The 17,365-nt window shown below is 34.3% G+C and overlaps 1 protein-coding gene across 1 annotated transcript; it reads right to left on the bottom strand.

Moving 5' to 3' along the window:
* Nucleotides 1-2,279: 2,279 nt before the first annotated feature.
* On the bottom strand, nucleotides 2,280-6,263 carry LOC130741080 (NAC domain-containing protein 7). The gene is made up of 4 exons (XM_057593871.1): nucleotides 5,668-6,263; nucleotides 3,527-3,706; nucleotides 3,165-3,439; nucleotides 2,280-3,060 (listed from the first exon to the last, which is right to left on the bottom strand). The coding sequence occupies exons 2-4, from the start codon at nucleotides 3,684-3,686 to the stop codon at nucleotides 2,434-2,436; spliced, it is 1,062 nt and encodes a 353-aa protein (XP_057449854.1). The 5' UTR covers nucleotides 3,687-3,706; nucleotides 5,668-6,263; the 3' UTR covers nucleotides 2,280-2,433.
* Between the last annotated feature and the right edge of the window lie 11,102 nt (nucleotides 6,264-17,365).

Below are 17,365 nucleotides of genomic sequence, written 5' to 3' on the forward strand. Positions count from 1 at the left end.
GAGCTATCATTATAGTAACAGTCTCATGGTCATTAGTCAATAATGCCACCTTATTCTGTAGAAAACATCCTTAACAAACCCCAATTAATAAGTCTCAATCCGGATCAATGCGCATGATCTGCTTGTCTCGGGGAATGCAAGTCAATTAATTAATCTCTGATCACTTTAATTCCTTCTTTATCCTTGCCGGAAAAACAAGTGATGCAGAGTTATGTTATGGAAAAAAGAAACCGTAATTGATAGAATACTGCTCCAAGTCAAAGGTAAAAAGACACACTTTGTTGATACATAATATCATTTGTCCCTTCTTCTGATCCATGAGAATTGTGGCAATTAAGCATGCTGATGATCTCTATCACAGTTGCTCTCTTTTGGTGCAAGTCATGAGTCTGAGTATATAGTTGACACCTGCATATGATTAAGTTTGATGGGTGCACGCCTAATGATTGTGTCGTGCCATTGCTTGAAAGGAACATTAATGTTAGTGTTTGACCCCGACATCAGTCGTCACATTGAATGACACCTGCACAATGAAATAACTTGTTGCCTTGAATAGCAGCATGCTTGATTAGCTAGGCACTTCAGAATTCAGATTTGCTTTGTATATAAATCATCAATTTTGGGAAACACTCTTCGCCTGTGACAGTGTGACTGAGTTAGCTATGGTCGGCAACTTCTGAATTAACCACAAGAAGATGCCTGTGCTGAATAGAGGAATATTTCTGCAGGAGGAGAAGTCGTGCATCCTCACATGCACAAGGTATGCGTTCTAAGAATGGAGTGGAAAAGTCTCTTAATTGTCGATTTATTTTGGGTTATGAAACAACGTTTGTGATGCTTGATACTCTTTACAGGTTACAACATTCAAAAGATTTTAGTATCCTTGTGTGACAGATTTTGAAAACTATGCCTTATATTTAAAGTTTCCAGCTGCACATGAAGATTTTGTAAGTGATTCTAAAGTGAAAATCTCCATTTCGGGAAGAAGCTTTTTGTGAGTTGATACTAGCTTTTTAATGTGAAAATTGATTCTGAATAAAGAAAAACTCATAAAAATATGCTATTAGTAGTTACATGCACAACTGATGCACTATTTGAATGTCCTTTGATTTGTGGGTGGCTTCATATTTAGAGTTAGAACTTCTTCACTAATCCCTTGGTTGGATGGGAAGCAAGACGTCCTAAAATAGTGCTGAAAGAGAGTGTTTGGCCTTTTGTTGTGAGCTAGTGTAATGTAGTCCAATTTTTTTAAAACAATTGGAACTTTTAACATATTTCCATTTATTAATTATTGTTTTCTCTTCATCCCAAAGATTTATTTTTTAGTTTCAACACCTTTATTTTTAACTTCTGCTTAATTTTTACCACAAATATATTCATTGTATTGAAAACACAATATTAAACCCAATGCCAAGACAAATTCATCTAGGACAACACATTTTTGAAAACGGTAGAATATATAAGTAGACCTCATTGTGACATACAATCTATATGTGTTTAGTGGCGGTTTTGGATAGTTGGAAAACAGCTGCTAAAACGAAGTTTGAAAAAACACACATTTCTAGCAATGTTAAATTGCCACGGAATTCATGTGTTTTTTGACACAAATTTTGTGGTGGTCTAACACCGTTAAAAATGTGTCAGTTTTCTACTTTGCATTTAGCAGCAATAAAAAACAACCATTATCTAGAATCTAGATTGTATGTTGCGATTCGATAAGGTTGAACATTATGCAAATAACTCCATATATAGAAGAGAGATTCTTAGGTTGGCTATATTTGGATTTACTTTTAATCTTGAAATAATTTATTTATTCATATTGCCAGCGATTTATTCTAGAATCAATTCTTCTCTAGAGATGGATCATCAATGTTATATGTTATGAAGGGAAGTTGGAAATAATGTTGATGTGATGAAGGTAGCTGCAGTTGTTTGAAAGAAATTAATGGGGTTAATTAGTGGCTGATAGCTTCAATTTCTTCAGTTTCTTATCGTAACATTTAGTATTTTACCTTAGATTCTCAAGCCTTACTAATACACTTTTCGAAAAAAGAGAGAGGAAGTGTGCAATAAGTTGCAATACATGAAATCACTAAGTGCATGTGTGTATATGTAACTTGTAATGAACTTAAATAAGTAGCAATACATGAAATAACTAATATTCACACAGCTTATTATTCTTGCAAATCAGGCAGACAATTCACCTTAAAGTAATAACTATTTTGCTACAATATAGTGATTCATATATATGTTGCATCTTATGCCTTGCGAAGTATATGTTAGGTGAATACTCTCGCACCAGAGGTTCAAACATTAAAGATATTTAATGCTTTAGGGTTTATTATGTACAGAAACTTAGACCAATACGGTTTTTTTTTTGTCTTTCTACTACTCCTTATAGTTAGGATGCATCTTCTAGTTATAAAGCTTCGATCACTTCCACGGGTCAATTTGGCAACTAGAGGTTGTCGTTGAAGCATATTTCTGGTTAATTTCAGGTTTCTCAGATCCATTTGGTAGCAAAGTAAATTGCTCTTGATCTTCAGCCACATTGGAATAACTGGTTTCATCCTTGGAAGCATGTTGTTCGTGACTGAGCTGAGAAGCAACAAATTTGTCAAGTACTCGCCAATCTGTCACTTGATCATTATTGCTACCATAAAGCAAGTGTTGGAGACTTTGATGCTGGCCATGCTGTATGTGTTCTTCTTGTTGAGGGAGTGATGATGATGAGGACTGCAAAATACTTCCATTGTTATTATTGCCATGATCATAGCCATAAGATTGAAGAAGTTTGGGGCTTTCGAGCTGCGGGAGTTGGAGGAAAGCGTCATGGGTCCTGGTTACATTGTATTGCATCTCCAACTCCTGCTTGCAGGGGTAGTGCTGCTGCTGCTGGTATGAAGCATAATGGTGAGAAGAAACTTGGTTTGGAGATTCAAGCTCTTGCATGAATGAGACTTGGTCATCATACCAACAGGGTGACCCGTAGTCACCCATTTTCCGTATTGTTGTTGGCATTCTTTTCTTGAAAACTTTGCATACAGCCCAGCCTTCTTCCTGGCAAACAATGAAAGAAATTATAATTGCCAGGCTGCATATGATTTTGTGTACTGTGGATCAAGAAAAATTTAGTTCACAAATTAATATTTCTCTGCAATTACCTGAGGAGTACTCCCATTTTCGTTGGTTTCTAGGCGGTATTCATGCATGATCCAGTCAGATTTCTGTCCATTGGGGGCTCTTCCTTTGTAAAACACCAGAGTTTTTCTCATGCCAACCAGACAATGTTTTGTGTAAATTGATTTGTCCCTTCCAGTAGCTTTCCAGAATCCTGCCTTTGTAGCTCTGTTGGTGCGAGTGCCAGTTGGATACTTCTTATCTTTATGACTGAAGAAATACCATTCATTTTGTTCATCAGTTCCTAGCTTGCATAATTCTGTCAACACACAAACAAATGTGAGTAGCAGTATGATGTTTTAATGTGTATTAATTTATTAATCTAATTGGAGAGTTAATTGGATACCTTGAAGATCCCATGGCTCAATTTTATAAAGATCAACATCTTTTATAACATCTAGTTCGATCCTCTTAGAAGCTACTTTTTTCCTGAGGTAGTGATCAACTAGTTCTTCATCAGTGGGATGGAAGCGAAAGCCCGGAGGAACATGTGAAAAGGTGTTCATATCCGATCTTGGATTCAAACCTGCACTTGAAAAATATGTATGATGAGTGCTGGCTACACCTTAATTGAATTATAAGATTCAGTGATTCACTGCCACTCCAGAATAAATAATATTTCGTGGAGTACAAGACCAACAATAGGAACACAAAATCATCCAAAATCAATATCACTATGACATAACATGAGTAATGTTTGGTTGCCAAACAATCAATTATCCAAAAAGCTTAAGTTATTGTATAAGGGTCGAAAAAAGAGAAATGTATTTTTCTTTTTCAAAAACTAAAATTATTCATAATAACAAAATCCTTGAAAAATCATACATTCTCAAGGATGGTAAATTATATATGAACCTAATTAAGCTAATATAAAACACCTCCAAAAAACACTTCACCCAATAAACATATATAACAGTACAAATTAAAATACAAAATCAGAACACAAAACACCCACCAATCACTAGGAAAAAAATTGACTAGAAAAACATCTCTGAAAAGTTATTAACTATTTACTATACATGGTTTCTTATACCAAAAAAAAATATGAGTTTTTTTTTAATAAATTGAAAATTAGAAAGTAAAAGTTACAATATTTTAGAAACCAAATAGACCCTAAACACAGTCAGAAATCTTTTTTTTTTTTGAAAGTGCAGAAATCATTGATCAATAGCAATTGATTCTTAATTTTGCATTTATTCAGAGAATTAACAGAAAAAGGCAATGTAAAGGGCACTTCATAAACAACTAAAAAATGGAAATATAATTATAAACTTTTAACTATAACAAACTTTAATTAAATTTATTATAGTTTACCATTAAAATATTTAATAAGTTCTATATATATATATATATATATATCCTATAATTTTTGAGTTCATTTATTGAAAGATGAACTAATACATCCATCTTGATAAGAAAAAGAATGGAATATCAGGAAGAAATTTTAAACTGGTGAAAAAAATCCACCTATTAATAAATAATTAAGTATTATAAAAAAAAAAATTAGAACTTAAGACTCTGTCTCTGAACTAAGAAAAATAAGGTTCACAAGTTAAAATAGTCTATATATCTATTAATTAATAGCACATGTTAAATGTTAATTGTAAAATTATGATTCATACGTTAACCAATTTTTAACGTGATTCACCGTATAACTCACAACTTAATATGGAGATGGAATATCACAATTTACAACTTAATATGGGAAACATTAACTTTCTTTTCATGGAATAATTAAACATAAACTCACCTCAGGGGTTAGTGGTAACACACACATATATAGATCATAAGGCAGTCAAGTCACACCTCTGTAATATGTAATGATGCATGCATAGGCATGAAGAAGTTGGATGAATTTGTAAGAGCATAAAATTAACACTCAGTCTTTCCAATTTACACAAAAAGTTGATAGAGCATTAATACTGAGTATAGGGAAAATAACTTAGAAACTAGAAGCTGATTATTCCAACAATCAAGCAATTTGGGGGAAGCTAGATATCATCACTAGCATGCAGAAAAAACAATAATCTTTTCATGTCAGGTATGCAAATAGTTAATATTGTCTGGTGTGAAACCAAAAGTAAGAACACGGAGAAAAGTGAAGCCTGAATTAGCGGTAGGTGTATGTTGATGGGATATGAATTGAAGCACACAAGGGAAACTAGTCAGGTCAAAGATCTCATATTAGCTGAGATTTAGCATTTGACTATATATGGTTTCTGTCTTTTAGCTGTCCTTTTTTTTGGACTTATGCTAGTTGACTTGAATTATATGAAATTAATCAAGCAAAATTTCATGCCATAATATAATTTATAGACACTAATAATTAATATCATACTAAAATAGATGAACTATGAAGCCAAATCAAATCCCATATATATGTGACACGATAAATCAATAAAGAGAAATTGAAAACTAATAACAATGAATGAGCTGACAGTGAAAGAAAGAACAATTCAAGTATATGTTAGATCTGATGAAACCAACCTCTTTTGCTGCACAAATCACGAGATATATATGTGTGTATATATGCTAGATCAAAAGAATCCTTTGATCAACAACCTTTACAAGAATATAGTCCAATCCAACCAAAAAGAGGAAAGGAAAAAAGAACAGCTAAAAGACAAGCAAAGAAACACGAGCACCAGACTAATGGGGACAAGAAAATTAGAAAGTGGAAAGGAAGAGCAAATAATAGCTAGCTAGGGATCCTCGGGAATTGAACTGAATCACTCAGAAATAGTTGCTGTCTACAAAAAGAGAGAGTTCAGATGAAATCCCGAGGATTGGTGAAAAAGAGGAGTGGAGAAAGTGAAGGAAGAGGAAAAAAATTAAAGCAAGGTTCAGAGGAAAGGGAAAATGGAGATGAGGTAGGGTTAAATAGGAAGCTAAAGCGTAACAAGAAAGAAGAACAATGACAAAAATCATCACTCTCCCTCTCTCTCTCTCCCTTGCAAAAGTAAGTTTCTCTCTCTCTCTCCTAGGTAATTATCTACTATTGAGTTGGAGCTGGATTGCTGGGAAAGCTAAGATGAGTTCATAAAAAGGTGGCGATAAAACGGCGACAGAGAGAGACTCCACCCACCAGCAACTGATGGTGACGATTAAAGAAAATAATGATGTGCATAGTAGCCGGGGCCGGAGAAAGACAAATTAGGGTAGATCAAATCATCAAACTGTGATCCAGCACGAATGGACAATCTTTCTGAAACAAATTACAAATACTACTGTGGGTTCCAATTATGAGAAGAGATTAATTTACTAATTTTTTTTAGATTAATTTACTACAATTACTAACAACTAACATTTGCTTATAAAAAAAATTCTTAATTCATATAAAAATCAATAATTACTCGACAAAAATTAATATAAAGCATATACATTTGAAAGCATGTTGAAAAATCAACACAAAATTAAAATTATGATGAACTGAAATAATTTGTCATGATTTTTGCGATTGTCAACTATTAGTGTTGTTTCATTATAATGTATCTAAACACGTTGCAAATGTTGCAATTCCTACTAACACACAATTATTGAGTTCAAACTTATATTCTAATTCGGCACGAGAGTCTAATTAACTAAAATAAAATTGAAAAACAACAGACAAAAAAACACAAAATAATAAAAAACTGAAACTAATTAAGTCTCAAGTCTATATAAGTTCAAAAAAAAAAGTCTCAAGTCTATAGTTAATTACTTGTATTAACTTTTGAGAAAAGGAATGTTCATTCATGAGTTCTTCTAAACTTTAGCATTTAAAACATAATTTCTTTTTACAGTGACTTGTTTAGCAGTTATCATTAGTCATTACACCTTAATCCCTTTAATTTGTAATGCGAGATTGCATTGCATTAGGTTCTCGTGTATCATGTGAGAAAATTAAAGGTCAGCGATTACATTACAGCACTGCCTGCAGGTGCCATTGTGTTGTGTGTTGAAAAAGTGCAAATAAATTACTAGTACTAGTAGTAGTAACAGACAAGACAATAGATCCATCATTTTAAGGTTTATATACATAAACAAATAACAATAATAATTGTTCTTCAGTTGGAGCAACCGCAAGCGTCTTCTGGTTGGTTGGTCCGCAATATTTTAATTCAATTTAAACACTAAACAATTTTTCTTTTTTACTTATTAAACTTATTAAATTTATTAATCTGAAGTCGTTAATTAAAGCTTCCTTCTAGGAGCTACCCGACCCCACCAACCGACTCTCCTAATGAACACAAATGAATGACTGAGACACTTCTCCAGATACACAAACACACGGTGTCTGAGTCTGAGCCTAAGTCAGTGAGTCCTCTCACTCGCTACCTCGCTGGTAATTTGTGTTCTGTTTCAGCAGTGGAGAATGGGCCCCACGGAGGGTCGGGACTCAAGACGTGGAAGCTCATGGTCCGGCGTGGGCTAGCCCATTATCATTAGACTCACCATTTCTCTGCAGGCCGGTTCTCTTTGTGGGCCCTTCCCCTTATCCTATTTCTAGCACGGTGTTTTTATTCCTTCATTTTTAAATTGTAGGATAACTAGAGACTAGAGTTAATAATTATTTATGACAATCGCAAAAAATATTATTTTCACCTTGTGGTGAGGCAACTCTTTTGAGTCCAAGCTGTGAAAGGGACATATGAGTAATGATATATACACACCTCACTTTCTCTTCCATCTCATTTCCACACATTTTTCTTCCTATTTCTCTCTGCATTTCTGTCACATCACAAATCATATCACTCATTCCTCTCTCTTTTCTTCTTTTTTACATGAGGTGGAGGTGGAAATGGATTGTTGAGATAACATTATTCGGGACACATATATAGTCGGAGAAGGTGTATTTAGTATTTACGGAATGACAGGTGTTGCAAGGTGTTTGGCACTTGAAGGCACAGTATCCTCTCTAAACGGCTGATTCTTCGCCTTTAGGACAATTCAAGGTATTTCTTGGTTTTCCTTAACACAATATCACAGGGGAAAAGGGCCCTTATGATAAAAGCTACAGTCAGTATTAGCAAATTAAGAAGTGAAGCAAACGTCTCACACGTGATCCCAGAGTCATCTTGGCCCCCACCCCACCCCACCATACCATGGCTAAACAACACTACTCATATCATAACCCTTTCCACCGGTATGAGCCAGCCACCTGAACCCACCTTCTACATAGTCAACGACATTGGTCGTGAAAATTACTACAAATCTCAATATAACTGATTCGTCAGCATAAACCTCTCTGTAATTATTACTAATTAGTTTATCATCAACAAAATAATCAAACTGCAACATTATGCAATATATGGTTTATACACCACACTCTCTACTTTTTGATCCATCTATTTTTATATGGTGCGCATTTTCTGCAATGTTATGACTTAATCTTTGAGCTTAATTTTGGTATGGGAATGATGTAGAAGGCCAGTAGTAGGGTACGTGCGTATGAAGCAAAGGTTGAGCAATATGAGTACAAGTATAGACAGACTATACGCTAAAGGCCTGAAGTCTATATACCTAGTATTTTAATTATATGTATTAACTAGGATTGTAGCCCGTCTCCGTGCAATGCACGGACGAACTGTTCTACGATTTATCATATTTATTCCATCAATTTATTAAACCCCATTTAATTAACTCCCATGCCAAAAATTGTAATTTTTAATCATAATAACTCAAATATGGCTTAACCAAAACATTGGGGACAATGAAGTAATTATATATGTATAACAAAGGTGTTTGCGGTGTTTTCTTTGTGAAAATAACTTGAACACAATTACAATGTTACTATCAAGATACTTGATAACTCCTTATAAGAAACATCAAGTAAACTACCCAAAGTATGCAACACAAACAAACCTACATCATGACAGATATCATCCAATATTTAAACACAAAAGCTACATTATAGTGCACCATTTTTTTCCGATGAAGCATTATAGTGCACCTTAGATCCACATACAAATATTTCAAACCAAATATCAACACACAGTAAACCACACCACGTTAGGGCCAATACCACTTCCCTTGAAAAACTGATTAAAGCTTATATCCAAAAGAACAAACATAAAAATCATATAATTCTTCAACGAATTTAAAAAACTTAGCGATCATTGGTGTTATCACATTTTAAATCTTCAAGGAAAATATCAACTCACAGGAAGTACAACAATCAAAGGAAAAGTCTCAGTAACATAGTAAAAAACGATAGATAAAGGTAACACCTTCTTCATGCTAGACTACAGTGTGAAAATATCTAACCTTAAAACTATTAGGTTGCATCATCCTCCACATCTCCATCTGGTGTCTTGCAACCGTATTTCTAAGCCTCTCAAATGTACCCCTATAGAACTGATACCACAAGCAACAGACCTCACCATTCATACCAGTTTTACCCCTTCTATGACCAAATGAGAACCAGACAATTTCCCACCTTGTCCATGATCCATCTAGAAGCAAAACATTGATTTCCTAAATCAGATCAGGGAAAAATTCTAGCTAGACATCACGAGGAATCAACTGCAAATTTGAAACTCACACCGTAAGTAATAAAATCAAAATTAATACTACCATAAACAAATAACAAACTAAAGCAAAGCATCAAACAAACCAAAGGTCCACGACCATCGATAAGATCAGTAGTAAGATCAACAGTCCACATCAACTGCTCTTAACCAACATCTCTAACTTCAGCATCAGAACCATCATCACTAACTAAATCAATAATCATATCATTATTGTCACACTCAACAAATATATAATTATTCCAATTACTTGGACCTGCAACATGAAATGCAGCCTCAGCGGTCCTCATCCTATACTGAATCTCTTCAAGATTCACATCAAAAAGTTAGATCTTAAACCTAGCTCCACCCTCATAAGAAAAATTAATAAACATATTCTCCTGAATCTCCCACTCAAGTTTTTAACGGCAGAATCTGAATTTTGCATATTCACATTATAGATAGTGCATATCATACACAACCACAGAGTAAACAAGATGACTAAGTTGTCCATTTTCAGGAGGAGTGAGCAAAGAAGAATTAATGGAAGGGAAGCCCTTCAATAAGAGAGAATGTTTGGTAGACTTTTTTTTATTGGAGGAAATTAAGAAGAGAAAAAGGCTATGCAGGTTCTATTCTATTTGTCAGCTTTCATGATTCCTCTAGCGTGAACATGAATTGGTGATAATAAGATGTTGGGAAGTGATTATTCAACATGACCACATTGGTCGGGAAGGCTTCAGCATAAACTTTACTATCCCCTCCCCTGTTTTTATCTATTGATATCTTCTTTTGTCAAAAAAAAAAAAATTCCAGTGGCCACACACCACAAAAGTTGTCTTAAGTGACAATTTTGTTCCTCCTCGTAGAAGTTCACAATTTATAGAAAATGACCAAAACAAAGATAACAAATAGACATAAGAAATAGTACTTGACAGAATAAACATTATATGATAAAACATCAGTAATGTAACATGACTATTTCCCGAGAACACTTTCACTCAAATACCTCATTTTTCTCTTTTATTTTCTTCATTTTCACTTCAAATCTTTGACAGATAGTAGAGCGAAGAATTAGGATAAAAACTCTATTAAATTCTTTCACGCAACAACTTAATGATTTACAAAGTACTGGCATGTTACAGAACCATGCAACCTATGTCCCATTGATAAAGCTATAATGATTTGCACGACATACATTTCTATCTAACCTTAGAATATTAAAAAGATACCGCATGCGTACAGAAAATCTCCACATGATCTAGGTGCTACCAAGTGCAGGTTATCTTGATACCCCTCTAAGAATCACTCAAAAACCTCTCTTGTCTATTTGTTCATTATGCAATTAGCTCTATTGACAAAGTCCATGAAATAGAGGAAAAAATAACAAAGAAAGAACCAAATATCACCTATAAAAGACTACTATTAGACATGGGCATATTTGAATACCAGCTTATTGGAGCTTATCTACTTAAAAAGCACTAAATAAGTTCTGATAAGTGCTTTTTTGTTTGCATCCAAACGGGCTCATGATTACTGAGCTCAAAGGTGTAAGCAAAATCACAACCCTCAAATAGCTATTACACCACTCAGTTCCTAGTCAATTATAGAATATATATATTATTTATGTGAATTTGAACCACTTTTTCGGCTCAGTGTAGATTAATTACTTCAAATACTCATAAAAGCTTAAAATAAATATTGGTTATGCTTATTATAAAGTACTTCTAAATCAAATACTAAAGACAGACTCAGGTGAATACATACAATATTTTTACCTGCCTAAGGTTTATGTACACAAGTCACTTGATTGGCACCATACCAAATGCCCATCCAACAAACCAATAAAGCAAAACCATCAAATAGTCCACAAGTGTCATTAACAAAATTCCAAAGCCAATAATCCACCTCACGTTCGCCTAACTGCATGATGAACATTACCCCGCCCACCTCCCTCCCTACATGACAATCCAAGACACACAAGAAAATGTACAACATGCAGCACTACTTGCGTCAAGAAACATGCTGGGGAAAAGCATAAAATTAAACTACTGCTTAGCAAAAATTCACCTCAAAGCCTTCTATGACCAAAGCCCTGCATCTGCACATTACATCCGAAAACAATTAGTCTAGAAATAAATAGATTAATGAGTGGTCTGGGATGTGCAAGACAAGAAAACAATGAGACTGCTAAGAATATGTGATTTCTGCAAACTAATCACCTCCCACTTGAACACAAAAAATTCTGCAGGAAATATTTTGCAAGTTCGAATTAGCAAGCTTGCCATCCATTCTTCTGGTATTTTTACTTCAATTCAGCATTATTTATTAGAAATATAAAGTATGTTATTTTTTTTTCGGAATCAGAAGAAATTGGCAAATACCAATATGAGCACAAACTATGAATATGAAAGTTCAGTGGGTTCCGTTCCTTTCTGATAAAGCAAATAAGGAAAAACAAACTATGTGTAATCACTATGAATATACAATATACATGCATCTTTTAAGGTAAATGTCAGTTTATAAAGCATCACAGACTTGTCTATAGTTTAAGTTTGTTTAGATACAAAGATTATGTGCATCTCTCAACTTCCTCACCTCTGCACTATTCATAGCTGAACTGCAGTGCAGGAAAACACTAAACAGGTACATGATTTTGTTGGAGGGCTTCCTTACAAAGTCCGTTATATACTATCAACAAAGAAAATCAAACACCATTGTAAGAGTAAACATTAGTCATCTAAAATCAAATAACATGCTAAGATGTATCTATCCATCCACCCAATCCACTTACCAATAAAACAACATCAAAAGCTTCTCGATAGCAACTAAGTGAGTTTTCAATGTTGTGATTTCTGCAAAAAATAATTTTATGAGGTTGAGAAGCTACATTATAAGTTTCTGATACCAGCTAATTTATGCAGAAGTAAAAGAATTAGAGCTCAAATCATTAACTCGCGAACCTTATTACTCATACAAGCAAACATGGAAACTGAACATGAAGAATTTGAAGGTTTGAAAATCGAGGAGGGTTGTGGGAATATTTATAGCCAACTTGATTTGAAGAAACACACAGAAGATAAATCAAAAGTAAGAAAAAATCAAAGAAAATCAGTATCATTTAAAGCGATTTAGATTGCTTACTGACCCAAGGATTGCTCACCCACGATTTGCTCCTTGGGAATGCACTCAGATCTGGAATTTAGAGAGAAGGACGAACAAACAACCGTGAATAACTCAAAAATAAACAATAGCAAGGCTAAACCTATCAACAAAAAACCCAAATGAGGAATTGAAGGTGATATTACAGCCGTAAACACCAGCAGTAAGATTGGTGAAAAGGCCAATTTGAGAAATAGCAACAAGAACAATGAAAAGCAGGGACGCATATACAACAAACTAAGGCAGTATTTATAGACAATTGGAAAGGGAAAACCAGTGACAATTGAATGGAACAAACAAACAGGCTGGAAATACCAACCCCTTGTACTGACCTGACATCAGGAAAAGCTTCTGCTGACGAAGAAAAGGACGTCTTTAGCTTCTGATTTTGCTCTACTCCTGACAACAAACAGTGATCACTTCCATAATCTCTTTCAACAATCTACTCTACTCCTTCTCATTGTCACCTAACCAAAGAGGGATTGAAGAAACATATGTCACAGTGACAAAATTTTGCATCAATCCTGATCAAAACAAACAGTAAAACCTGAATTCTTGTCCTTCTCCTTCCTCGGAACTTCCACAACTGCTCTCTTCTCCAACTACTCCTAAACCTAACCCACGCAACAGTGAGGGGACCTGCAAGAATGACGATGGTTCGCGGACGAAAACCTTGGAAACACTCTTCTCCTTCAATGCAAGGTGTGAGTTCATCAACAGACAGAAACGTCGAGAAGAAACCCCACGCTACAGGGACACGACAGGGATGACGATAAGTCACGAACGCAAACCATGGAAACACAGGAGAAAAAGTCTCACAGATGAAGGGCCAGGATTAAAGAGTGAAAATGGAGAGAGAGTCAAATAAACAGCCCAGATTAGAAGTTCTCTTATGAATAGTGATTTCTTGTCTCTCTTTTAAGATGTAGTAGATTTTAAGATGTAGTAGATAACTGATATAGGTTAGTATATATATATATATAGGGAGCATATCAGGTGAGAGGAGTGGTTTATGGTGAGAGATGAGAGCATTAAATGATAGCCATTGATTTAAAATATATGGTCCAGATCTAATCTCATTTAAAACTGTCACGTGCCACATTCCTCTTTCTTCTTCACGGTTTCTCTTCTCTGCACAAAACCTCTGTCAAGAATGAAAGCCTTAAGCCAGCAATTCCAAATCTTGATTGCAAAGCCATCAATTTTTTTCATTTGTTGACAGAAGGAATTTTTAAACTTTGACCCTAATAAAATCCCTTGTTTGTTTCTCTCTTTTTCCAGTTTTTTCAAGCACACAGAGGCTCTTCTCCGCCCACTACCCGATCGGAAAAATCCAGTCACCATTCTTTCCGACGACACCTCCATCGAAAATTCGTAATCTCAGCCTAGCTCCACAACCAGCCTTCGATTATCAATTCAACCTACGATTGCTTGCCATGTCGGTGGGTGCGCCAGATCGGAGGCTTTTGGTGGCGGAAGTGCCACCACTTCCCATGATCTCCATCTTCAGATCCTCTGCTTTCTCAACTTCTTCTTCGCCGACGCAGTCACACAATTCGACTTCGCCACCATAACCGTAAGCACCCTCAAGCTTCTCGGCGATGCCCACCTCACCGGCGACCCCGCCGTCCCCAATTCCACCGCCGGCAGGGCCCTCTACACCACTCCTGTCAGATTCCGGTAGCCGGGGAACCCCCTTCCGGTTGGGTCTGGGTATTGAAGAGGAAGAACATCATCGTGTTTCTGGGGACTGAACAAAATGAGAGAGAATAGGGAAAGCGAGGGTCACGTGAGTCTTTTAAGAGTGAGAATTAATCTCAACCCTTTATTTTAATCCAAGGGCTATTAATTATTTCTCTCATCTCTCACCATAAACTACTCCTCTCACTTGATACGCTCCCTATATATATATATATATATATATATATATCAAGTGATGAAGGAGAGATGAATTCTCCCTTCTTTCAAAAAAAAAATAAAAAAATTCTCCCTGTAATGTAACTCTGTTTCTACTCACTTGCTGTTATTATCACTTGCTTCTGCTAATTAAGTTATTAAAAAAATTGTCTTTGTCAGATCGATGTTTCTACCCGTTCAGGAAATGGTACCTAACTACTAAGTACTTAAAACTAATTCTTTACTTATATAGTTTTAGTTTAAATTAGACCAATTTTTTTAAATAAGTTAATTTAAACTACATACTCAACCCAATGGGAGACTGTTGTAGTGGTAAAAAGTAGTTCTTTGAACTCATAAATTGAAAGGTTGATACTTAGAAGCCGCACTATTGGGGAAGATCTTTAGTCTTCACCACACCAGGATTAAAATTATGAAAGCAATTTAACACACATAAAAAAAACAAACTCATGAATAAAAAAGTTCAAAATATTATTGACAAGAATATTGTTGTGTGAGTTTAGTGTAGTTTGTTTTTCATTGTTTTTTTTTAAATCATTTAAATAGTTAAATTAGTTAATTTGGAAATTCATTCAGAAAAAAGTTAATCTAAAATATAGTTGTAATTTTATTTTGATGATAATTTCATTCATTTTTTTTATTATTTATATCTTATATATCCTACCATTATTTAATTTAATCCACACATTAAATATAGGATAAGATAAAAGTATGTAATCTTGATATCATATTTATCAAACTCTCTTATAATGTCATTTCCATCCTATTCCGACGACCAAATAAGCCATAGAAAAATTCAAACGGATGTAAAAAAGACAAAAATTGTCCTCTAACTAAATTCTTACCCATTCATGACAACCCATATTAGCTTAATCAACTACTATAACTGTCTTGACACGGATTTGCATAAACATTAGCATCATGCGTGCACCATTGGTTAGCTGAATGCGTCATTTTTTTTCTTTGTATTTCATGTGTCGTGGCTGCTCACTAGGATTTGAAGGCCAAGTTATAAGTAAAGAAAGACAGAGGAAGTAGAAAGTGAAATAAAAAAGAAAAGAATGTGAGATATGAGACAGAGGGCACCCACATGATCACATCTGGTTTTGTGTCCCAGTCAATAATTCTATCAATTATAACAATAATTATAATAATATTAAGAAATGAAAACAAACAAAATTTGGCATAGTGGAGTTGGGAATGATTACCTTCTTACTCCATTCTATCCTTACAAATTGATATTTACAATCATTCATGTGCCAAGCTCCATTCTCGAGAGTGAGAGTGAAAATGGATTATTTTATTTATAAATCACCTTGTATTCAATTATTCTTCGGAGGACTATTCTGAATTTATAGAATGTAATCACATATAAGGCTTTTTATCTAATTATTGGGTGTATTGTGCGAGAATCGAACCGAATAATTATTTCCGCACACTCAGTCTCTGCATTACGAATTGAGCTATCTTTAGTGGAATCTCTTGCAGCAGTTCCCCTTTCAAGTAAGGTCCTCTTTTCCACTCTGCTCCCTATTTATTTTTCTTCCCTTATTCCTCATCTGGATATGCCTTATTCCGAGCCAGCATCAAATAATTCATATGCTTCATGGTCACTGTAATCTTCTTGAACATTTCTGCCTTCTTTTTTCTGGTTCATGTTCCAATCTCCTGTAAAATTAACATTTCATAAAGGTTATTGATGACCCAGGATTTAAGGCTATTTTCCTAATTTATTTGCATGCATTTTGATATATTATTTAAGATATTTTAGTCATTTTAGGACACTTTAAGCTTATTTCATGCATTTTAATATTTTTATTAAGTTTTAGTATTTTCCTATATTTTATATTATTTTCTAGATATTATTAGGATTTATTTATTTTAATTTATGCTTGGATAAGTTAATTTTAAAATGATTTCTTATTTTTTTCTCCAAATCTTCTCCTAAAATAAAGCAAATAAAAATAGATAAGAGATAAAAATAAGATAACATCTTAAAATTAACTTATCCAAGCATAAATTAAAGTAAATAAATCCTAATAATATCTAGAAAATAATATAAAATATAGGAAAATACTAAAACTTAATAAAAATATTAAAATGCATGAAATAAGCCTAAAGTGTCCTAAAATGACTAAAATATCTTAAATAATATATCAAAATGCATGCAAATAAATTAGGAAAATATTCTTAAATCCCGGGTCATCATACCCCTATACTCAACGGCAGCTTGTCCTCAAGCGAAAACTTAAGGTTGCTTGTCCTCAAGCTCAAGAAAACAGTTCAAAGTAAGATGCTAGTATACATATTTTCACAAAAGATACATGAGATGAGTTCCTCAAAATAGTTCATGCAGAGAATCAAGCTTTAAAAACTAAGTAACCTTTAGTAAGTGCAAACAAGAATTATAGAAAATACCAAGATGTGGGGTTTCACATTTTATTCCTAATCCCCCAACCCCATATTGAGAATCCACTAATGATGGCCAACAGTCTTATTTTAGTATGAGCACACACATGTTCTTTCCTTTTCAACTTAGCTTTGTCTCAACCCTTCACAGTTATTACTAACTCAGGGCGATATTATTTTCTTTTATTTAACAATGTCAGAATATGATT

The sequence above is a fragment of the Lotus japonicus genome, chromosome 2, assembly GCF_012489685.1.
Source record: "Lotus japonicus ecotype B-129 chromosome 2, LjGifu_v1.2".
Classification (NCBI taxonomy): domain Eukaryota; kingdom Viridiplantae; phylum Streptophyta; class Magnoliopsida; order Fabales; family Fabaceae; genus Lotus; species Lotus japonicus.